This window comes from Ascaphus truei, chromosome 13, assembly GCF_040206685.1.
Source record: "Ascaphus truei isolate aAscTru1 chromosome 13, aAscTru1.hap1, whole genome shotgun sequence".
Classification (NCBI taxonomy): domain Eukaryota; kingdom Metazoa; phylum Chordata; class Amphibia; order Anura; family Ascaphidae; genus Ascaphus; species Ascaphus truei.
In genome coordinates, this window is record NC_134495.1 from 36,915,100 (window position 1) to 36,940,448 (window position 25,349).

The following is a 25,349-nucleotide window of genomic DNA, read 5'->3' on the forward strand; positions in this document are numbered from 1 at the left end:
CTCTCCCCCCCCCTGCACCTCACACCACTCTCCCCCCCCCCTGCACCTCACACCACTCTCCCCCCCCCCTGCACCTCACACCACTCTCCCCCCCCCCCTGCACCTCACACCACTCTCCCCCCCCCTGCACCTCACACCACTCTCCCCCCCCCTGCACCTCACACCACTCTCCCCCCCCCTGCACCTCACACCACTTTCCCCCCCCCTGCACCTCACACCACTCTCCCCCCCCCTGCACCTCACACCACTCTCCCCCCCCCTGCACCTCACACCACTCTCCCCCCCCTGCACCTCACACCACTCTCCCCCCCCCCTGCACCTCACACCACTCTCCCCCCCCCCCTGCACCTCACACCACTTTCCCCCCCCTGCACCTCACACCACTCTCCCCCCCCTGCACCTCACACCACTCTCCCCCCCCTGCACCTCACACCACTTTCCCCCCCCTGCACCTCACACCACTCCCCCCCCGCACCTCACACCACTCTCCCCCCCTGCACCTCACACCACTCTCCCCCCTGCACCTCACACCACTCTCCCCCCCTGCACCTCACACCACTCTCCCCCCCTGCACCTCACACCACTCTCCCCCCCTGCACCTCACACCACTCTCCCCCCCTGCACCTCACACCACTCTCCCCCCCTGCACCTCCCACCACTCTCCCCCCCTGCACCTCGCACCACTCTCCCCCCTGCACCTCCCACCACTCTCCCCCCTGCACCTCCCACCACTCTCCCCCCTGCACCTCCCACCACTCTCCCCCCCTGCACCTCCCACCTGCACCTCCCACCACTCTCCCCCCTGCACCTCCCACCACTCTCCCCCCTGCACCTCCCACCACTCTCCCCCCTGCACCTCCCACCACTCTCTCCCCCCCCCTGCACCTCCCACCACTCTCCCCCCCCTGCACCTCCCACCACTCTCCCCCCCCCCTGCACCTCCCACCACTCTCCCCCCCCCTGCACCTCCCACCACTCTCCCCCCCTGCACCTCCCACCACTCTCCCCCCCCTGCACCTCCCACCACTCTCCCCCCCCCCTGCACCTCCCACCACTCTCCCCCCCCCTGCACCTCCCACCACTCTCCCCCCCCTGCACCTCCCACCACTCTCCCCCCCCCTGCACCTCCCACCACTCTCCCCCCCCCCTGCACCTCCCACCACTCTCCCCCCCCCTGCACCTCCCACCACTCTCCCCCCCCCTGCACCTCCCACCACTCTCCCCCCCCCTGCACCTCCCACCACTCTCCCCCCCCCTGCACCTCCCACCACTCTCCCCCCCCCTGCACCTCCCACCACTCTCCCCCCCCCTGCACCTCCCACCACTCTCCCCCCCCTGCACCTCCCACCACTCTCCCCCCCCTGCACCTCCCACCACTCTCCCCCCCCCCTGCACCTCCCACCACTCTCCCCCCCCTGCACCTCCCACCACTCTCCCCCCCCCCCTGCACCTCCCACCACTCTCCCCCCCCCTGCACCTCCCACCACTCTCCCCCCCCCTGCACCTCCCACAACTCTCCCACCCCCCTGCACCTCCCACCCCCCTGCACCTCCCACCCCCCTGCACCTCCCACCCCCCTGCACCTCCCACCACTCTCCCCACCCCCTGCACCTCCCACCACTCTCCCCACCCCCTGCACCTCCCACCACTCTCCCCACCCTCTGCACCTCCCACCACTCTCCCCACCCCCTGCACCTCCCACCACTCTCCCCACCCCCTGCACCTCCCACCACTCTCCCCCCCCTGCACCTCCCACCACTCTCCCCCCCCCTGCACCTCCCACCACTCTCCCCCCCCCTGCACCTCCCACCACTCTCCCCCTGCCCGCACCTCCCACCACCCTCCCCCTGCCCGCACCTCCAACACCCTCCCCCTGCCCGCACCTCCAACACCCTCCCCCTGCCCGCACCTCCAACACCCTCCCCCTGCCCGCACCTCCAACACCCTCCCCCTGCCCGCACCTCCAACACCCTCCCCCTGCCCGCACCTCCAACACCCTCCCCTGCCCGCACCTCCAAGCACCCTCCCCTGCCCGCACCTCCAAGCACCCTCCCCTGCCCGCACCTCCAAGCACCCTCCCCTGCCCGCACCTCCAAGCACCCTCCCCTGCCCGCACCTCCAAGCACCCTCCCCTGCCCGCACCTCCAGCACCCTCCCCCTGCCCGCACCTCCAAGCACCCTCCCCCTGCCCGCACCTCCAAGCACCCTCCCCCTGCCCGCACCTCCAAGCACCCTCCACCTCCCCGTCACATCACCCCCGTGGCCGCGGGGAATCGCCGCCATTGGGTTTTTTTTAAATCTCATCGCGGGCCGCACAGAGGCCGGGCGGGCCGTATGTTGTGCAGGCCTGACGTAGAGAGAGAACTTTGCTGACTTTCAAAACAAAGGTGGATTCAATTCATTTAGACTCCTCCCATCCTACACCTCTTCCTAACTACTCTTCCTGCGGACCACCCTCTTCTCCTCCTATGGACCACCCTCTTCTCCTCCTATGGACCACCCTCTTCCCCACGTTCTCCATACTCTTGGTATCTGTAACAAAGCTCTATCCTGGATCTCCTCTTACCTGTGCCATCGTACTTTCAGGGTCTCTTCTGCTAACACGTCCTCCTTCTCTATCGATCTCTCTGTGGGGGTACCCCAGGGCTCTGTCCTGGGACCTCTTCTCTTTTCTCTGTACACACACACACTCTAGGTGACCTAATCACATCTCCTGGGTTCAAATATCACCTCTATGCTGACGACACACACATTTATACAACAAAAGACAGGGGTGCCCAATGCTACTTCTGCCACGCTCAGTAGCACTCTTTTTTGACATATAGATTCATGATGTGGGTGTAGGAGTTTGAGCTAGCTGGGAATGTGTGACACACATTTACCTTTCAACCCCTGACCTTACACCTGCTGTACAGACCAAAGTCTCCAAATGTCTCTCTGCTATATCATCCTGGATGGCCCTTCCGCCGACTCAAACTTAACATGTCCAAGACGGAGCTCCTCATACTTCCTCCGAAGCCTGTCCCTACTGCCTCCTACATTTTCTGCTGGCAGTACTATCTAACACGCAGTATCACAAACACCGTGCCTGGGGGTCACACTTGACTCCTCACATTCACAATGTAGTTAAAACCGGACGTTTTTTCCTCCGCAATAATTACAAAGATACGCCCTTTCCAATGTCCCTCTACTGCTAAAACTCTGACACATGCCCTCATTCTCTCCCATCTTGATTACTGTAACCTCCTGCTGTCCGGCCTTCCTGCCTCTCACCTGTCTCCCCTACAATCTATCCTAAACGCTGCTGCCAGAATCACGCTACTCTTTCCTAAATCTGTCTCAGCGTCTCCCCTCATGAAATCCCTCTCCTTTCTTCCTATCAAATCCCGTATCTCACACCATTCTCCTCCTCTCTCTCAGGCGATGTCGGAGCTGCCCGCTCCCATCTCGTACGGCCCGGCCCAGGAGATGCGCTGCGTGCTGCACTGGTTCTCGGGCTGGACGGCGTCCCAGCACCAGCGCTTCCGGCAGGACTTGCTGGGCAAGGCGGTGCCCGGGAAGCTCTGCTTGCTGCTGGAGGGGCTGGGGTCTCTGCAGCTCTGCGCTCCCCCTCCCAGCCTCTTCCAGTGCCAGCTGCGGCTGTGGGATCAGTGGTTCCAAGGCTGGGACGAGGACGAGAGGAACGAGTTTTTGCGCCGGCTGGAGGAGCAGGAGCCAGACTTCGTGGCTGCGTTCTACCGGGAAGTGGCCGGGACCGCGGGCCAGGCCTGAGAGGGACCAGTGGGCCTGAGAGGGGGACTGACCGGCGGGCCCAGGCCTGAGACGGGGACCGGTGGGCCTGAGAGGGACCGGTGGGCCTGAGAGGGGGACTGACCGGCGGGCCCAGGCCTGAGAGGGACCGGTGGGCCTGAGAGGGGGACTGACCGGCGGGCCCAGGCCTGAGACGGGGACCGGTGGGCCTGAGAGGGACCGGTGGGCCTGAGAGGGGGACTGACCGGCGGGCCCAGGCCTGAGAGGGACCGGTGGGCCTGAGAGGGGGACTGACCGGCGGGCCCAGGCCTGAGAGGGACCGGTGGGCCTGAGAGGGGGACTGACCGGCGGGCCCAGGCCTGAGACGGGGACCGGTGGGCCTGAGAGGGACCGGTGGGCCTGAGAGGGGGACTGACCGGCGGGCCCAGGCCTGAGAGGGACCGGTGGGCCTGAGAGGGGGACTGACCGGCGGGCCCAGGCCTGAGACGGGGACCGGTGGGCCTGAGAGGGACCAGTGCGCCTGAGAGGGGGACTGACCGGCGGGCCCAGGCCTGAGAGGGGGACTGACCGGTGGGGCCCAGGCCTGAGTGAGGGGGGGTGGGATTGCTCTGGAAGGGGTTAATTATCAGCCCCGTGTGCTAGCGTGTGTGTAAGCGCATGTGGGGAATTTCTCCGCTTTCTCCAATAAAATAGAAGTGTACTTTTTAACGTTTTCATGTTTTATTCAGGAAAAATAAATGCCCGACAGCAGGTATAACCCCACCCCCTGCAGACCCTCACACCCCTCCACGCTCCCCGTTGGCGTCAGGCTGACCCCCGTAGATCTCCCCCACACGGGACGACCGCGCCCGCTTCCTGCGCCAAGCCAGGCCGCCAATCAGCCCGACCACGAGCAGAGCGCAGGACAAGCACCCGGCAACAAGAGCGTTGGGCGTCACGCCACTCCGCGGGGGGGTGGCGGACTCCGCAGCCAGGAACCTGCGGGTTATAGAGAGGGGTTATATGGGGTAATAGGAGGAGATCTAGGGCGCGGTTGGGCTGGGTCCTGAATTTCGCCAGGTACCGGGGAAAATGGGCAATTTCACCGGGGCGGGTACCCTGGGGAGGACTGCAGCGACATCGTGGGAGCAGCAGACGTGCTGGTGGCGGTGGCAGCAGCCGAAGTGCTTGTTCAGCCGGCGGGAGCAGCCGGAACAGAGCACACCGCTTATGCTGGTGGGAGCCGAGGAACCATGTGACCGGAGCAGGAATGTTCCTATTGGACAGCCGGCGAGGAGCCGGCTGAACACGGACTTCGGCTGCTGCCACCAGGACATCTGCTGATGCTCCCAGATGTTGCCACGGTCTTCCCCGCTGGTTTTCTTCACCTTTCATCGACGGCTGCCCTGAAATTACCCGGTGCCGGTCCCAGACCGCTGCTGGTGGGTCCGGGTAATTTCCGGGTAGCTGAAAAAGTGCTGGGTACCGGGTAATTACTCGGTAAATCACTAGTGCAGATATATGGGGTAATAGGAGGCGTTATAAGGAGCGGGTATATGGGGTGATAGGAGGAGTTATAGGGAGCGGTGTTGGGGTGATAGGAGTTATGGGGTGTGGTGTTGGGATGATAGGAGTTGTGTGGTGTTGAGGTGATAGGAGTTATGGGGTGTGGTGTTGGGGTGATAGGAGTTATAGGGAGCGGTGTTGGTGATAGGAGTTATGGGGTGTGGTGTTGAGGTGATAGGAGTTATGGGGTGTGGTGTTGGGGTGATAGGAGTTATAGGGAGCGGTGTTGGTGATAGGAGTTATGGGGTGTGGTGTTGAGGTGATAGGAGTTATGGGGTGTGGTGTTGGGGTGATAGGAGTTATAGGGAGCGGTGTTGGGGTGATAGGAGTTATGGGGTGTGGTGTTGGGGTGATAGGAGTTATGGGGTGTGGTGTTGAGGTGATAGGAGTTATGGGGTGTGGTGTTGGGGTGATAGGAGTTATAGGGAGCGGTGTTGGGGTGATAGGAGTTATGGGGTGTGGTGTTGAGGTGATAGGAGTTATGGGGTGTGGTGTTGGGGTGATAGGAGTTATAGGGAGCGGTGTTGGGGTGATAGGAGTTATGGGGTGTGGTGTTGGGGTGATAGGAGTTATGGGGTGTGGTGTTGGGGTGATAGGAGTTATGGGGAGCGGTGTTGGGGTGATAGGAGTTATGGGGTGTGGTGTTGGGGTGATAGGAGTTATGGGGTGTGGTGTTGGGGTGATAGGAGTTATGGGGTGTGGTGTTGGGGTGATAGGAGTTATGGGGTGTGGTGTTGAGGTGATAGGAGTTGTGTGGTGTTGAGGTGATAGGAGTTATGGGGTGTGGTGTTGGGGTGATAGGAGTTATAGGGAGCGGTGTTGGTGATAGGAGTTATGGGGTGTGGTGTTGAGGTGATAGGAGTTATGGGGTGTGGTGTTGAGGTGATAGGAGTTATGGGGTGTGGTGTTGGGGTGATAGGAGTTATAGGGAGCGGTGTTGGGGTGATAGGAGTTATGGGGTGTGGTGTTGAGGTGATAGGAGTTATAGGGAGCGGTGTTGGGGTGATAGGAGTTATGGGGTGTGGTGTTGGGGTGATAGGAGTTATGGGGTGTGGTGTTGAGGTGATAGGAGTTATGGGGTGTGGTGTTGGGGTGATAGGAGTTATGGGGTGTGGTGTTGGGGTGATAGGAGTTATGGGGTGTGGTGTTGGGGTGATAGGAGTTATGGGGAGCGGTGTTGGGGTGATAGGAGTTATGGGGTGTGGTGTTGGGGTGATAGGAGTTATGGGGTGTGGTGTTGGGGTGATAGGAGTTGTGTGGTGTTGGGGTGATAGGAGTTATGGGGTGTGGTGTTGAGGTGATAGGAGTTATGGGGAGCGGTGTTGGGGTGATAGGAGTTATGGGGTGTGGTGTTGGGGTGATCGGAGTTGTGTGGTGTTGGGGTGATAGGAGTTATGGGGTGTGGTGTTGAGGTGATAGGAGTTATGGGGTGTGGTGTTGGGGTGATAGGAGTTATAAGGAGCGGTGTTGGGGTGATAGGAGTTATGGGGTGTGGTGTTGAGGTGATAGGAGCTATGGGGTGTGGTGTTGGGGTGATAGGAGTTATGGGGTGTGGTGTTGGGGTGATCGGAGTTGTGTGGTGTTGGGGTGATAGGAGTTATGGGGTGTGGTGTTGAGGTGATAGGAGTTATGGGGTGTGGTGTTGGGGTGATAGGAGTTATAGGGAGCGGTGTTGGGGTGATAGGAGTTATGGGGTGTGGTGTTGAGGTGATAGGAGCTATGGGGAGCGGTGTTGGGGTGATAGGAGTTATGGGGTGTGGTGTTGGGGTGATCGGAGTTGTGTGGTGTTGGGGTGATAGGAGTTATGGGGTGTGGTGTTGAGGTGATAGGAGTTATGGGGTGTGGTGTTGGGGTGATAGGAGTTATAGGGAGCGGTGTTGGGGTGATAGGAGTTATGGGGTGTGGTGTTGAGGTGATAGGAGTTATGGGGTGTGGTGTTGGGGTGATAGGAGTTATGGGGTGTGGTGTTGAGGTGATAGGAGTTATGGGGTGTGGTGTTGGGGTGATAGGAGTTATGGGGTGTGGTGTTGGGGTGATAGGAGTTATGGGGTGTGGTGTTGGGGTGATCGGAGTTGTGTGGTGTTGGGGTGATAGGAGTTATGGGGTGTGGTGTTGAGGTGATAGGAGTTATGGGGTGTGGTGTTGGGGTGATAGGAGTTATAGGGAGCGGTGTTGGGGTGATAGGAGTTATGGGGTGTGGTGTTGAGGTGATAGGAGTTATGGGGTGTGGTGTTGGGGTGATAGGAGTTATAGGGAGCGGTGTTGGGGTGATAGGAGTTATGGGGTGTGGTGTTGGGGTGATAGGAGTTATGGGGTGTGGTGTTGAGGTGATAGGAGTTATGGGGTGTGGTGTTGGGGTGATAGGAGTTATGGGGTGTGGTGTTGAGGTGATAGGAGTTATGGGGTGTGGTGTTGAGGTGATAGGAGTTATAGGGAGCGGTGTTGGGGTGATAGGAGTTATGGGGTGTGGTGTTGAGGTGATAGGAGCTATGGGGTGTGGTGTTGGGGTGATAGGAGTTATAGGGAGCGGTGTTGGGGTGATAGGAGTTATGGGGTGTGGTGTTGAGGTGATAGGAGCTATGGGGTGTGGTGTTGGGGTGATAGGAGTTATAGGGAGCGGTGTTGGGGTGATAGGAGTTATGGGGTGTGGTGTTGAGGTGATAGGAGCTATGGGGTGTGGTGTTGGGGTGATAGGAGTTATAGGGAGCGGTGTTGGGGTGATAGGAGTTATGGGGTGTGGTGTTGGGGTGATAGGAGTTATAGGGAGCGGTGTTGGGGGTGATAGGAGTTATGGGGTGTGGTGTTGAGGTGACTGCTGACCTGATTGTGACTGTGGAGAAGTTGGAAGAGTTATAGATCATGGGAGGAGTTCCGGGCCGGGTCAGGTTGAACAGCACCAGATGACGGGAGGTCTCACTAGGCAGTGCGGGGCAATCCGGTGACCCCCCAAATACCAGGGTGAAGGAGTCACCCACATCCATCTGTGGCAGAGCATGAAGGAAACACCTGGAGGGCAGAGAGATAAAGTGTGTATCAATACACACACACACATCCCAATACCCCCCACACACATCCCAATACCCCCCACACACACACATCCCAATACCCCCCCCCCCACACACACACACACACATCCCAATACCCCCCCACACACATCCCAATACCCCCCCCACACATCCCAATACCCCCCACACACACACATCCCAATACCCCCCACACACACACATCCCAATACCCCCCCACACACACATCCCAATACCCCCCACACATCCCAATACCCCCCCCCCCCACACACATCCCAATACCCCCCCCCCACACACACACACATCCCAATACCCCCCCACACACATCCCAATACCCCCCACACACACACATCCCAATACCCCCCCACACACACATCCCAATACCCCCCCACACATCCCAATACCCCCCACACACACATCCCAATACCCCCCCACACACACACATCCCAATACCCCCCCACACACATCCCAATACCCCCCCCCCACACACACACATCCCAATACCCCCCCACACACATCCCAATACCCCCCACACACACACATCCCAATACCCCCCCACACACACATCCCAATACCCCCCCACACACACATCCCAATACCCCCCACACACACATCCCAATACCCCCCCCCACACACATCCCAATACCCCCCCCCACACACACACATCCCAATACCCCCCCACACACATCCCAATACCCCCCACACACACACATCCCAATACCCCCCCACACACACATCCCAATACCCCCCCACACACACATCCCAATACCCCCCCACACATCCCAATACCCCCCCCACACACACACATCCCAATACCCCCCCCACACACACACATCCCAATACCCCCCCACACACATCCCAATACCCCCCCCCCCACACACACATCCCAATACCCCCCCACACACATCCCAATACCCCCCACACACACACATCCCAATACCCCCCCACACACACATCCCAATACCCCCCCCACACACACACATCCCAATACCCCCCCACACACACACATCCCAATACCCCCCCACACACACATCCCAATACCCCCCCCCCACACACACACACACATCCCAATACCCCCCACACACATCCCAATACCCCCCACACACATCCCAATACCCCCCCACACACTCATCCCAATACCCCCCACACACACACATCCCAATACCCCCCCACACACACACATCCCAATACCCCCCCACACACACATCCCAATACCCCCCACACACACACATCCCAATACCCCCCCACACACACATCCCAATACCCCCCCACACATCCAATACCCCCCCCCCACACACATCCCAATACCCCCCCCCCACACACACACACATCCCAATACCCCCCCACACACATCCCAATACCCCCCACACACACACATCCCAATACCCCCCCACACACACATCCCAATACCCCCCCACACATCCCAATACCCCCCCACACACACATCCCAATACCCCCCCACACACACACATCCCAATACCCCCCCACACACATCCCAATACCCCCCCCCCACACACACACATCCCAATACCCCCCCACACACATCCCAATACCCCCCACACACACACATCCCAATACCCCCCCACACACACATCCCAATACCCCCCCACACACACATCCCAATACCCCCCCACACACACATCCCAATACCCCCCCCACACACATCCCAATACCCCCCCCCACACACACACATCCCAATACCCCCCCACACACATCCCAATACCCCCCACACACACACATCCCAATACCCCCCCACACACACATCCCAATACCCCCCCACACACACATCCCAATACCCCCCACACATCCCAATACCCCCCCACACACACACATCCCAATACCCCCCCACACACACACATCCCAATACCCCCCCACACACATCCCAATACCCCCCCCCCCACACACACATCCCAATACCCCCCCACACACATCCCAATACCCCCCACACACACACATCCCAATACCCCCCCACACACACATCCCAATACCCCCCCCACACACACACATCCCAATACCCCCCCACACACACACATCCCAATACCCCCCCACACACACATCCCAATACCCCCCCCCCACACACACACACACATCCCAATACCCCCCACACACATCCCAATACCCCCCACACACATCCCAATACCCCCCCACACACTCATCCCAATACCCCCCACACACACACATCCCAATACCCCCCCACACACACACATCCCAATACCCCCCCACACACACATCCCAATACCCCCCCCCACACACATCCCAATACCCCCCCCCCCACACACACACATCCCAATACCCCCCCCACACACACACATCCCAATACCCCCCCCACACACACACATCCCCATACCCCCCCACACACACCCCAATACCCCCCCACACACACACACACATCCCAATACCCCCCCACACACACGCATCCCAATACCCCCCCACACACACACGCATCCCAATACCCCCCACACACACGCATCCCAATACCCCCCCACACACACACGCATCCCAATACCCCCCCCACACACACACGCATCCCAATACCCCCTACCCACACACGCATCCCAATACCCCCACACACACGCATCCCAATAGCCCCCACACACACACCCCAATACCCCCCCACACACACCCCAATACCCCCCCACGCATCCCAATACCCCCCACACATCCCACTACCCCCCCACACACGCATCCCAATACCCCCACACACACCCCAATACCCCCCCAGAACCATTGCAATATTACCCCAAAATCATCACTGTACCACTCCACAATCATTCCAACACCCCCCCACACTCAATTCCAAATACCCCTCCACATATCCCTATACCACCAGTCACACCCATCCCGTTAACCTCTCCCAAGCCCACATCCCACACCCCAATACTACCTCCTACACGATCCACATACACCCCCACCCATCCCAATATCGTCCCACACCCATCCCCCTTCTGTCCCAATACCACCACACCCATCCAAATACCACCACACCCATCCCCATTCCCCCTATCTGTCCCAATACCACACGCATCCCAATACCACATCCCACACCCCAATCCTCCCCCATCCCCTATCCCCACCACAATACCACATCCACACATCCCAATATCACCCCCATCTGTCCCAAAACCACCTCCACTCAGCCCAATACCCCCTCCCATACCCCAATCCTCACCCATCCCAATACCATCTCCCCCACATCCATCCCAATACCACTACATGGTAATTCTCAACCACCTATCTGTGACGATTGGGGGTTAATCAGGCCAATAAAAGGCAGTATGCCCGGCTGATTAACCCTAATTCGTGTTGGGACAGAAGGGGTTAATTCCATGTACACCACAAATGTCATATTGTCCCTCCACCATCTTTATTGTCCCCATTCTGCAGCGCAGTCCATAGCTGCAGTAATAGCAATGTATGCGAATTAGGCCAATTTGTATTTCAGACAAAAGGAGCAAGCTAGCACTCTAATTTTTGGAGTGCAGCTAGCTAAGGATGTACTAAGCCCATACATATTGGTTGGTGTCCCACACACATACAGAAAGTGTGTGTGCCTGTGTGTGCGCCTCTGTGTGTGTGTGTGTGTGTGCGCGCACCTCTGTGTGTGTGCACGCGCCTCTGTGTGTGCACGCGCCTCTGTGCGTCTGTGTTATGTTTTAAACTGTACAGGCAGGAAGCTTTTCCTGCCAGCCCGGCAAGGAATGTATTAACGTGTAAATATGTTAAGGGTACATGAGCTGAGGGCTTTTTCATCTTTGGGCTTCAACGGGCACCCTGCTCAGTTGGTGCCTCTGTGTCTATGATAAATCCCAAGTTGAAAAGCCTCAGAGAAGCTAGGTTTTAAAGTGGCCAGGATATCCCTGAGCATCAGATCCTGCTACACAGTATGGGGGCCCGTCACACTTGGTAGCAAAATCCCAGACTTACTATCGCCAGGTAGGAGGTTTGGCCTGGTATGCTAAATGGCTCAGGTGTCACCTTGGCACGTGCTCTTAGCAAACCAGGAAGCCACTTTTGCCAGTAGTTCCTAGCATGGGCAGAACAGGGATTGGTGGGTTAAATGTTCCCACAGAGGGGATTGGGCTCGCATGTTAGGGATAGGACTGTACATTCTATAACTATGCCTGCCGAGCTAGTCCCAGTGAGATTCATCAGTTCCATCTAAAGTTCCATCATGAAAAGAAGATTCATCTGAGCTACAGTGGCAGTGCAAGGACAGAACGCAATTATTTCATCTGGCAGAGTTATAGGGCTGGCAAGTGGCGCCCCAGCCAAAGGACACCGTTTGTGTATCAACCCCGCTCTGGGAATTGATACCTGGAACCTGCATTTTAAGAACTTTCGTTCAAGGACTATTTTATTTCAGTAAGTGTTATTCGTGATAATTTTGTAATTCAAGCTGTGTGTTCTTTATGTGAATAAAAGGAATTTATTTTATTTCACGCTTTTGATTGAACAAAGGATCCAGGTATAAATGTGTTCAAAAGCTTGGTCTACCGTGACACTATCCCAATACCATCCCTAAAACTATATCACATTACCCCCACCCATCCCAATACCCTGCTCGCCTCACACACTTCTTAATACCCCATCCCAATACCACCTCCCACACCTCAATCCTCCCCCACCCATCCCAATACCACCACATCAATCCTCCCCCACTCATCCCAATACCACACCAATCCTTCCCCACTCATCCCAATACCACACCAATCCTCCCCCACTCATCCCAATACCACACCAATCCACCCCCACCCATCCCAATACCACCACACCAATCCTCACCCACCCATCCCAATAACACCACACCAATCCACGCCCACCCACCCCAATACCACCACACCAATCCTCCCCCACCCATCCCAATACCACCACACCAATCCTCACCCACCCATCCCAATACCACCACACCAATCCTCACCCACCCATCCCAATACCACCACACCAATCCTCACCCACCCATCCCAATACCACACCAATCCTCCCCCACTCATCCCAATACCACACCAATCCACCCCCACCCATCCCAATACCACCACACCAATCCTCACCCACCCATCCCAATACCACACCAATCCACCCCCACCCATCCCAATACCACCACACCAATCCTCACCCACCCATCCCAATACCACCACACCAATCCTCACCCACCCATCCCAATACCACCACACCAATCCTCACCCACCCATCCCAATACCACCACACCAATCCTCCCCCACCCATCCCAATACCACACCAATCCTCCCCCACTCATCCCAATCCACCCCTACCCATCCCAATACCACCACACCACTCCCAATACCACCACACCAATCCACCCCCACCCATCCCAATACCACCACACCAATCCTCACCCACCCATCCCAATACCACCACACCAATCCTCACCCACCCATCCCAATACCACCACACCAATCCTCACCCACCCATCCCAATACCACACCAATCCTCCCCCACTCATCCCAATACCACACCAATCCACCCCCACCCATCCCAATACCACCACACCAATCCTCACCCACCCATCCCAATACCACACCAATACCACCACACCAATCCTCACCCACCCATCCCAATACCACCACACCAATCCTCACCCACCCATCCCAATACCACCACACCAATCCTCACCCACCCATCCCAATACCACCACACCAATCCTCCCCCACCCATCCCAATACCACACCAATCCTCCCCCACTCATCCCAATCCACCCCTACCCATCCCAATACCACCACACCCAATACCACCACACCAATCCACCCCCACCAATCCCAATACCACCACACCAATACACCCCCACCCATCCCAATACCACCACACCAATACACCCCCACCCATCCCAATACCACCACACCAATCCACCCCCACCCATCCCAATACCACCACACCAATCCACTCCCACCCATCCCAATACCACCATCCCAATACCACCCACCCCAATACCACCACACCAATCCTCCCCCACCCATCCCAATACCACCCCACCAATCCACGCCCACCCATCCCAATACCACCACACCAATCCTCACCCACCCATCCCAATACCACCACACCAATCCTCCCCCCCCCAATACCACCACACCAATCCTCACCCACCCATCCCAATACCACCATACCAATCCTCCCCCACCCATCCCAATACCACCACACCAATCGTCCCCCACCCATCCCAATACCACCACACCAATCCTCACCCACCCATCCCAATACCACCACACCAATCCACCCCCACCCATCCCAATACCACCACACCAATCCTCACCCATCCCAATACCACCACACCAATCCTCCCCCACCCATCCCAATACCACCACACCAATCCACCCCCACCCATCCCAATACCACCACACCAATCCTCCCCCATCCCAATACCACCACACCAATACACGCCCACCCATCCCAATACCACCACACCAATCCTCACCCATCCCAATACCACCACACCAATCCACGCCCACCCATCCCAATACCACCACACCAATCCTCACCCACCTATCCCAATACCACCACACCAATCCTCCACCACCCACCCCAATACCACCACACCAATCCACGCCCACCCATCCCAATACCACCACACCAATCCTCACCCATCCCAATACCACCACACCAATCCTCCCCCACCCATCCCAATACCACCACACCAATCCTCATCCACCCATCCCAATACCACCACACCAATCCTCACCCACCCATCCCAATACCACCACACCAATCCTCACCCACCCAAACCCAATACCACCACACCAATCCACGCCCACCCATCCCAATACCACCACACCAATCCTCACCCACCCATCCCAATACCACCACACCAATCCACCCCCACCCATCCCAATACCACCACACCAATCCTCCCCCACCCATCCCAATACCACCACACCAATCCACCCCCACCCATCCCAATACCACCACACCAATCCACCCCCACCCATCCCAATACCACCACACCAATCCTCACCCACCCATCCCAATACCACCACACCAATCCACCCCCACCCATCCCAATACCACCACACCAATCCTCACCCACCCATCCCAATACCACCACACCAATCCTCACCCACCCATCCCAATACCACCACACCAATCCTTACCCACCCATCCCAATACCACCACACCAATCCTCCCCCACTCATCCCAATCCACCCCCACCCATCCCAATACCACCACACCAATCCTCACCCACCCATCCCAATACTACCACACCAATCCACGCCCACCCATCCCAATACCACCACACCAATCCTCACCCACCCATCCCAATACCACCACACCAATCCTCACCCACCCATCCCAATACCACCACACCAATCCTCACCCACCCATCCCAATACCACCACACCAATCCTCCCCCACTCATCCTAATACCACCACACCAACCCACCCCCACCCATCCCAATACCACCACACCAATCCTCACCCACCCATCCCAATAACACCACACCAATCCTCCCCCACCCATCCCAATACCACCACACCAAACCTCACCCACCCATCCCAATACCACCACACCAATCCTCACCCACCCATCCCAATACCACCACACCAATCCTCACCCACCCATCCCAATACCACCACACAAATCCTCCCCCACCCATCCCAATACCACACCAATCCTCCCCCACCCATCCCAATACCACCACACCAATCCTCACCCACCCATCCCAATACCACCACACCAATCCTCCCCCACCCATCCCAATACCACCACACCAATCCTCACCCACCCATCCCAATACCACCACACCAATCCACCCCCACCCATCCCAATACCACCACACCAATCCACGCCCACCCATCCCAATACCACCACACCAATCCTCCACCACCCATCCCAATACCACCACACCAATCCTCACCCACCCATCCCAATACCACCACACCAATCCACCCCCACCCATCCCAATACCACCACACCAATCCTCACCCACCCATCCCAATACCACCACACCAATCCTCCCCACCCATCCCAATACCACACCAATCCTCCCCCACCCATCCCAATACCACCACACCAATCCTCACCCACCCATCCCAATACCACCACACCAATCCACGCCCACCCATCCCAATACCACCACACCAATCCTCCACCACCCATCCCAATACCACCACACCAATCCTCACCCACCCATCCCAATACCACCACACCAATCCTCACCCACCCATCCCAATACCACCACACCAATCCTCACCCACCCATCCCAATACCACCACACCAATCCACGCCCACCCATCCCAATACCACCACACCAATCCTTACCCACCCATCCCAATACCACCACACCAATCCTCCCCCACCCATCCCAATACCACCACACCAATCCTCACCCACCCATCCCAATACCACCACACCAATCCTCACCCACCCATCCCAATACCACCACACCAATCCTCACCCACCCATCCCAATACCACCACACCAATCCTTACCCACCCATCCCAATACCACCACACCAATCCTCCCCCACCCATCCCAATACCACCACACCAATCCTCCACCACCCATCCCAATACCACCACACCAATCCACGCCCACCCATCCCAATACCACCACACCAATCCTCACCCACCCATCCCAATACCACCACACCAATCCTCACCCACCCATCCCAATACCACCACACCAATCCTCACCCACCCATCCCAATACCACCACACCAATCCTCCACCACCCATCCCAATACCACCACACCAATCCTCACCCACCCATCCCAATACCACCACACCAATCCACCCCCACCCATCCCAATACCACCACACCAATCCTCACCCACCCATCCCAATACCACCACACCAATCCTCACCCACCCATCCCAATACCACCACACCAATCCTCACCCACCCATCCCAATACCACCACACCAATCCTCACCCACCCATCCCAATACCACCACACCAATCCTCACCCACCCATCCCAATACCACCACACCAATCCACGCCCACCCATCCCAATACCACCACACCAATCCTCCACCACCCATCCCAATACCACCACACCAATCCTCACCCACCCATCCCAATACCACCACACCAATCCACCCCCACCCATCCCAATACCACCACACCAATCCTCACCCACCCATCCCAATACCACCACACCAATCCTCACCCACCCATCCCAATACCACCACACCAATCCTCACCCACCCATCCCAATACCACCACACCAATCCTCACCCACCCATCCCAATACCACCACACCAATCCACGCCCACCCATCCCAATACCACCACACCAATCCTCCCCCACCGATCCCAATACCACCACACCAATCCTCCCCCACCCATCCCAATAACCACCACACCAATCCTCACCCACCCATCCCAATACCACCACACCAATCCTCACCCACCCATCCCAATACCACCACACCAATCCTTACCCACCCATCCCAATACCACCACACCAATCCTCCACCACCCATCCCAATACCACCACACCAATCCTCACCCACCCATCCCAATACCACCACACCAATCCTCACCCACCCATCCCAATACCACCACACCAATCCTCACCCACCCATCCCAATACCACCACACCAATCCTCCCCCACTCATCCCAATACCACCACACCAATCCTCACCCACCCATCCCAATACCACCACACCAATCCACGCCCACCCATCCCAATATCACCACACCAATCCTCACCCACCCATCCCAATACCACCACACCAATCCTCACCCACCCATCCCAATACCACCACACCAATCCACGCCCACCCATCCCAATACCACCACACCAATCCTCCACCACCCATCCCAATACCACCACACCAATCCTCACCCACCCATCCCAATACCACCACACCAATCCTCACCCACCCATCCCAATACCACCACACCAATCCTCACCCACCCATCCCAATACCACCACACCAATCCACGCCCACCCATCCCAATACCACCACACCAATCCTCCACCACCCATCCCAATACCACCACACCAATCCTCACCCACCCATCCCAATACCACCACACCAATCCTCACCCACCCATCCCAATACCACCACACCAATCCTCACCCACCCATCCCAATACCACCACACCAATCCACCACCACCCATCCCAATAACACCACACCAATACACGCCCACCCACCCCAATACCACCACACCAATCCTCACCCACCTATCCCAATACAACCCACAAAACCATGCCAATATCACACCCACTCCCATCCCAATCCTCCTCCTCCCCCCTACATTTTAATACCCCACACCCATCCCAATATGAACCCCACATCCATTCCCTCTCTCACCTCTGTACTCCTGCGGTCTGAGCGATGACCCCGAGCACCTCGTCCAGTAGGAGCAGTCTCTCCTCCGGGCTCCCCCCCAGACCTGTGGGGACAGTGACCTGCACCCTGACCCCCTGGCCAGCCCCGGAGGGGGACAAGCTGCCCTCACTCACAGGCTCGGGGGGGGAAGCGGCTGGGCTGGGAGGGGGGTCACGGAATCCCATACAGAGCCGACTGGACGGGCATAGCAAGAACCCCTCAAAGCCGGTGACCTGTGGGGGCAAAGGTCAGCGGAAACGGTCAAAGGAAAGCTAGTCCTTGTCGGGGGTTAGCGGGAGGGTCAGAGGTCACGTGATAACTAGTCCCAAGTGACTCACCTGTACCCAGTCTCCGGCCGGGCAGTTTGTCCATTCTGACCCCTGAACTCTGACCTGGAAGCTGTTTGGAGCCAGGCAGCGGTGCAGGTAACAGCGACCTCTGACCTCTGGGTGCGGGGGGACCTGTAACACAAGCCAGAGGGAGTGTGTCTGTGTTGTTACTGTGTCATTTTGTGATTGTGTCGTGTCGAACACTCACCCCCTTTGTCAGGTTGGAGAAGAAGCAGCGACTCTGGGGGAGATAAATCTCTTCTGACTCCCCCCCGTTCTGCTGCAGCCAGCACTCCCCCTGCAACAGAGCGACATGGCCCTGAGGGGGGGGACGGACACTGTGACAGGGCAGTGAGGGGGGGACACTGTGACAGGGCAGTGAGGGGGACACTGTGACAGGGCAGTGAGGGGGGGACACTGTGACAGGGCAGTGAGGGGGACACTGTGACAGGGCAGTGAGGGGGGGACACTGTGACAGGGAAGTGAGGGGGGGACACTGTGACAGGGCAGTGAGGGGGACACTGTGACAGGGCAGTGAGGGGGGGACACTGTGACAGGGCAGTGAGGGGGGGGCACTGTGACAGGGCAGTGAGGGGGGGGCACTGTGACAGGGCAGTGAGGGGGAGGCCACTGTGACAGGGCAGTGAGGGGGGGCACTGTAACAGGGCAGTGAGGGGGGGGGGCACTGTGACAGGGCAGTGAGGGGGGGGCACTGTGACAGGGCAGTGAGGGGGGGGCACTGTGACAGGGCAGTGAGGGGGAAACTGTGACAGGGCAGTGAGGGGGGGCACTGTGACAGGGCAGTGAGGGGGGGCACTGTGACAGGGCAGTGAGGGGGGGGCACTGTGACAGGGCAGTGAGGGGGACACTGACAGGGCAGTGAGGGGGGGACACTGTAACAGGGCAGTGAGGGGGGGCACTGTGACAGGGCAGTGAGGGGGGGCACTGTAACAGGGCAGTGAGGGGGGGGCACTGTGACAGGGCAGTGAGGGGGGGGCACTGTGACAGGGCAGTGAGGGGGGGGCACTGTGACAGGGCAGTGAGGGGGAAACTGTGACAGGGCAGTGAGGGGGGGCACTGTGACAGGGCAGTGAGGGGGGGCACTGTGACAGGGCAGTGAGGGGGGGGCACTGTGACAGGGCAGTGAGGGGGACACTGACAGGGCAGTGAGGGGGGGGACACTGTAACAGGGCAGTGAGGGGGGGCACTGTGACAGGGCAGTGAGGGGGGCACTGTGACAGGGCAGTGAGGGGGGACACTGTGACAGGGCAGTGAGGGGGACACTGTGACAGGGCAGTGAGGGGGGGACACTGTGACACGGCAGTGAGGGGGACACTGTGACAGGGCAGTGAGGGGGGGCACTGTGACAGGACAGTGAGGGGGAGGCACTGTGACAGGGCAGCGAGGGGGGGGCAGTGTGACAGAGCAGTGAGGGGGACACTGTGACCGGGCAGTGAGGGGGGGCAGTGTGACAGGGCAGTGAGGGGGGGCACTGTGACAGGGCAGTGAGGGGGGACACTGTGACAGGGCAGTGAGGGGGACACTGTGACAGGGCAGTGAGGGGGGCAGTGTGACAGGGCAGTGAGGGGGACACTGTGACAGGGCAGTGAGGGGGGGCACTGTGACAGGGCAGTGAGGGGGGGCACTGTGACAGGGCAGTGAGGGGGGGGCACTGTGACAGGGCAGTGAGGGGGGAGCAGTGTGACAGGGCAGTGAGGGGGGCACTGTGACAGGGCAGTGAGGGGGGACACTGTGACAGGGCAGTGAGGGGGGACACTGTGACAGGGCAGTGAGGGGGGGCAGTGTGACAGGGCAGTGAGGGGGAGCACTGTGACAGGGCAGTGAGGGGGACACTGTGACAGGACAGTGAGGGGGGGGCACTGTGACAGGGCAGTGAGGGGGGGGCACTGTGACAGGGCAGTGAGGGGGGGACATTGTGATAGGGCAGTGAGGGGGACACTGTGACAGGGCAGTGAGGGGGGGGCACTGTGACAGGGCAGTGAGGGGGAGGCACTGTGACAGGGCAGTGAGGGGGGGCACTGTGACAGGGCAGTGAGGGGGGGGCACTGTGACAGGGCAGTGGGGGGGGGGCACTGTGACAGGGCAGTGAGGGGGGGACATTGTGATAGGGCAGTGAGGGGGACACTGTGACAGGGCAGTGAGGGGGGACACTGTGACAGGGCAGTGAGGGGGACACTGTGACAGGGCAGTGAGGGGGGGCAGTGTGACAGGGCAGTGAGGGGGGACACTGTGACAGGGCAGTGAGGGGGGGCAGTGTGACAGGGCAGTGAGGGGGGGCAGTGTGACAGGACAGTGAGGGGGGGGCACTGTGACAGGGCAGTGAGGGGGGGCAGTGTGACAGGGCAGTGAGGGGGGGCAGTGTGACAGGGCAGTGAGGGGGGGCAGTGTGACAGGGCAGTGAGGGGGGGGCACTGTGACAGGGCAGTGAGGGGGGGACATTGTGACAAGGCAGTGAGGGGGGGCACTGTGACAGGGCAGTGAGGGGGGGCAGTGTGACAGGGCAGTGAGGGGGGGCACTGTGACAGGGCAGTGAGGGGGACACTGTGACAGGGCAGTGAGGGGGACACTGTGACAGGGCAGTGAGGGGGGGGACACTGTGACAGGGCAGTGAGGGGGGGCAGTGTGACAGGGCAGTGAGGGGGGGCACTGTGACAGGGCAGTGAGGGGGAGCAGTGTGACAGGGCAGTGAGGGGGGACAATGTGACAGGGCAGTGAGGGGGGGCACTGTGACAGGGCAGTGAGGGGGGGCACTGTGACAGGGCAGTGAGGGGGGGCACTGTGACAGGGCAGTGAGGGGGGGCACTGTGACAGGGCAGTGAGGGGGGGCACTGTGACAGGGCAGTGAGGGGGACATTGTGACAGGGCAGTGAGGGGGGGACACTGTGACAGGGCAGTGAGGGGGGGCAGTGTGACAGGGCAGTGAGGGGGGGGCACTGTGACAGGGCAGTGAGGGGGGGCACTGTGACAGGGCAGTGAGGGGGGGCAGTGTGACAGGGCAGTGAGGGGGACACTGTGAAAGGGCAGTGAGGGGGGGCACTGTGACAGGGCAGTGAAGGGGACACTGTGACAGGGCAGTGAGGGGGGGCAGTGTGACAGGGCAGTGAGGGGGGGCACTGTGACAGGGCAGTGAGGGGGGGCACTGTGACAGGGCAGTGAGGGGGACACTGTGACAGGGCAGTGAGGGGGGGCACTGTGACAGGGCAGTGAGGGGGACACTGTGACAGGGCAGTGAGGGGGGGCACTGTGACAGGGCAGTGAGGGGGACACTGTGACAGGGCAGTGAGGGGGGGCAGTGTGACAGGGCAGTGAGGGGGGACACTGTGACAGGGCAGTGAGGGGGGGGCACTGTGACAGGGCAGTGCGGGGGGGGCACTGTGACAGGGCAGTGAGGGGGGGCACTGTGACAGGGAAGTGAGGGGGGGCAGTGTGACAGGGCAGTGAGGGGGGGGCAGTGTGACAGGGCAGTGAGGGGGGGCAGTGTGACAGGGCAGTGAGGGGGGGCAGTGTGACAGGGCAGTGAGGGGGGGCGCAGTGTGACAGGGCAGTGAGGGGGGGCACTGTGACAGGGCAGTGAGGGGGGCAGTGTGACAGGGCAGTGAGGGGGGACACTGTGACAGGGCAGTGAGGGGGGACACTGTGACAGGGCAGTGAGGGGGACACTGTGACAGGGCAGTGAGGGGGGGACACTGTGACAGGACAGTGAGGGGGAGGCACTGTGACAGGGCAGTGAGGGGGACACTGTGACAGGGCATGGGGGGACACTGTGACAGGGCATGGGGGGGACACTGTGACAGGGCAGTGAGGGGGGGGGGGCACTGTGACAGGGCAGTGAGGGGGGGACATTGTGACAGGGCAGTGAGGGGGAGGCACTGTGACAGGGCAGTGAGGGGGGGCACTGTGACAGGGCAGTGAGGGGGGGACACTGTGACAGGGCAGTGAGGGGGAGGCACTGTGACAGGGCAGTGAGGGGGGGACACTGTGACAGGACAGTGAGGGGGAGGCACTGTGGCAGGGCAGTGAGGGGGGGACACTGTGACAGGGCAGTGAGGGGGACACTGTGACAGGGCAGTGAGGGGGGACACTGTGACAGGGCAGTGAGGGGGACACTGTGACAGGGCAGTGAGGGGTGGACACTGTGACAGGACAGTGAGGGGGAGGCACTGTGACAGGGCAGTGAGGGGGGACACTGTGACAGTGAGGGGGCACTGTGACAGGGCAGTGAGGGGTGGACACTGTGACAGGGCAGTGAGGGGGGGCACTGTGACAGGGCAGTGAGGGGGGGACACTGTGACAGGGCAGTGAGGGGGACACTGTGACAGGGCAGTGAGGGGGGACACTGTGACAGGGCAGTGAGGGGGAGGCACTGTGACAGGGCAGTGAGGGGGGCACTGTGACAGGGCAGTGAGGGGGACACTGTGACAGGGCAGTGAGGGGGGGGACACTGTGACAGGGCAGCGAGGGGGGACATTGTGACAGGGCAGTGAAGGGGACACTGTGACAGGGCATGGGGGGACACTGTGACAGGGCAGTGAGGGGGGGACATTGTGACAGGGCACTGGGGGGGGACACTGACAGGGCAGTGAGGGGGACACTGTGACAGGGCAGTGAGGGGGGGGACACTGTGACAAGGCAGCGAGGGGGGGACATTGTGACAGGGCAGTGAAGGGGACACTGTGACAGGGCATGGGGGGACACTGACAGGGCAGTGAGGGGGGGACATTGTGACAGGGCACTGGGGGACGGACACTGACAAGGCAGTGAGGGGGGGCACTGTGACAGGGTAGTGAGGGGGGGACACTGTGACAGGGCAGTGAGGGGGAGGCACTGTGACAGGACAGTGAGGGGGAGGCACTGTGACAGGGCAGTGAGGGGGGGACACTGTGACAGTGAGGGGGGCACTGTGACAGGGCAGTGAGGGGGGGACACTGTGACAGGACAGTGAGGGGGGGACATTGTGACAGGGCAGTGAGGGGGGGACACTGTGACAGGACAGTGAGGGGGGACACTGTGACAGTGAGGGGGGGCACTGTGACAGGGCAGTGAGGGGGGGACACTGTGACAGGGCAGTGAGGGGGGGCACTGTGACAGGGCAGTGAGGGGGACACTGTGACAGGGCAGTGAGGGGGACACTGTGATGGGGGGACACTGACAGGGCAGCGAGGGGGGGACATTGTGACAGGGCATGGGGGGACACTGTGACAGGGCAGTGAGGGGGGGACATTGTGACAGGGCACTGGGGGGGGACACTGACAGGGCAGTGAGGGGGACACTGTGACAGGGCATGGGGGGGACACTGTGACAGGGCATGGGGGGGACACTGTGACAGGGCAGTGAGGGGGGGACATTGTGACAGGGCACTGGGGGACGGACACTGACAGGGCAGTGAGGGGGGGGGCACTGTGACAGGGCAGTGAGGGGGGACACTGTGACAGGGCACTGGGGGGGGAAACTGACAGGGCAGTGAGGGGGGACACTGTGACAGGGCAGTGAGAGGGGGCACTGTGACAGGGCAGTGAGGGGGGGGCACTGTGACAGGGCAGTGAGGGGGGGCACTGTGACAGGGCAGTGAGGGGGGGCACTGTGACAGGGCAGTGAGGGGGGGACACTGTGACAGGGCAGTGAGGGGGGGCACTGTGACAGGGCAAAGAGGGGGGGCACTGTGACAGGGCAGTGAGGGGGGACACTGACAGGGCAGTGAGGGGGACACTGACAGGGCAGTGAGGGGGGACACTGTGACAGGGCACTGGGGGGGGAAACTGACAGGGCAGTGAGGGGGGCACTGTGACAGGGCAGTGAGGGGGGGGCACTGTGACAGGGCAGTGAGGGGGGGGCACTGTGACAGGGCAGTGAGGGGGGGGCACTGTGACAGGGCAGTGAGGGGGGGCACTGTTACAGGGCAGTGAGGGGGGGGCACTGTGACAGGGCAGTGAGGGGGGGCACTGTGACAGGGCAGTGAGGGGGGGGCACTGTGACAGGGCAGTGAGGGGGGGGCACTGTGACAGGGCAGTGAGGGGGGGCACTGTGACAGGGCAGTGAGGGGGGGGCACTGTGACAGGGCAGTGAGGGGGGGGCACTGTGACAGGGCAGTGAGGGGGGGCACTGTGACAGGGCAGTGAGGGGGGGGCACTGTGACAGGGCAGTGAGGGGGGACACTGTGACAGGGCAGTGAGGGGGGGCACTGTGACAGGGCAGTGAGGGGGGGCACTGTGACAGGGCAGTGAGGGAGGGACTGGATGTGTGACACTTACCCCCCGTGGCAGGGGCTTGTATACTCGGCACCCCTCTAGGTAGGTGTCCGTGGAGCAGACGCCCTTGTCCAGGTGGAGGTGGTGACAGCCGAGCGCGCTGTGAGGGGCAATGACACGGCCATTATTATAACCCCACATGGG

The 25,349-nt window shown here is 60.0% G+C and overlaps 2 protein-coding genes across 3 annotated transcripts in view; one reads left to right on the forward strand and one right to left on the reverse strand.

The window, feature by feature from the left end:
• The window catches only part of C13H14orf119 (chromosome 13 C14orf119 homolog), a 6,232-nt gene extending 1,787 nt beyond the window's left edge, over positions 1-4,445 (forward strand). The window contains exon 2 of the mRNA XM_075569107.1: positions 3,421-4,445. Coding sequence (XP_075425222.1) covers positions 3,424-3,771 — 348 coding nt within the window. The 5' untranslated portion in view covers positions 3,421-3,423 and the 3' untranslated portion in view covers positions 3,772-4,445. The remainder of the gene's footprint in view (positions 1-3,420) is intronic.
• Positions 4,446-4,496: 51 nt separating this feature from the next.
• The window catches only part of CIROP (ciliated left-right organizer metallopeptidase), a 42,644-nt gene continuing 21,791 nt past the window's right edge, over positions 4,497-25,349 (reverse strand). The window contains exons 10-15 of one of the 2 annotated variants that reach the window (XM_075569109.1): positions 25,209-25,305; positions 19,148-19,237; positions 18,949-19,071; positions 18,593-18,843; positions 8,116-8,301; positions 4,497-4,728 (exon numbers count right to left, since the gene is read on the reverse strand). In XM_075569109.1, coding sequence (XP_075425224.1) covers positions 4,527-4,728; positions 8,116-8,301; positions 18,593-18,843; positions 18,949-19,071; positions 19,148-19,237; positions 25,209-25,305 — 949 coding nt within the window. In that variant the 3' untranslated portion in view covers positions 4,497-4,526. Of the gene's footprint in view, positions 4,729-8,115; positions 8,302-18,592; positions 18,844-18,948; positions 19,072-19,147; positions 19,259-25,208; positions 25,306-25,349 lie in introns of both variants that reach the window. The other variant, XM_075569108.1, reaches the window with a different exon arrangement.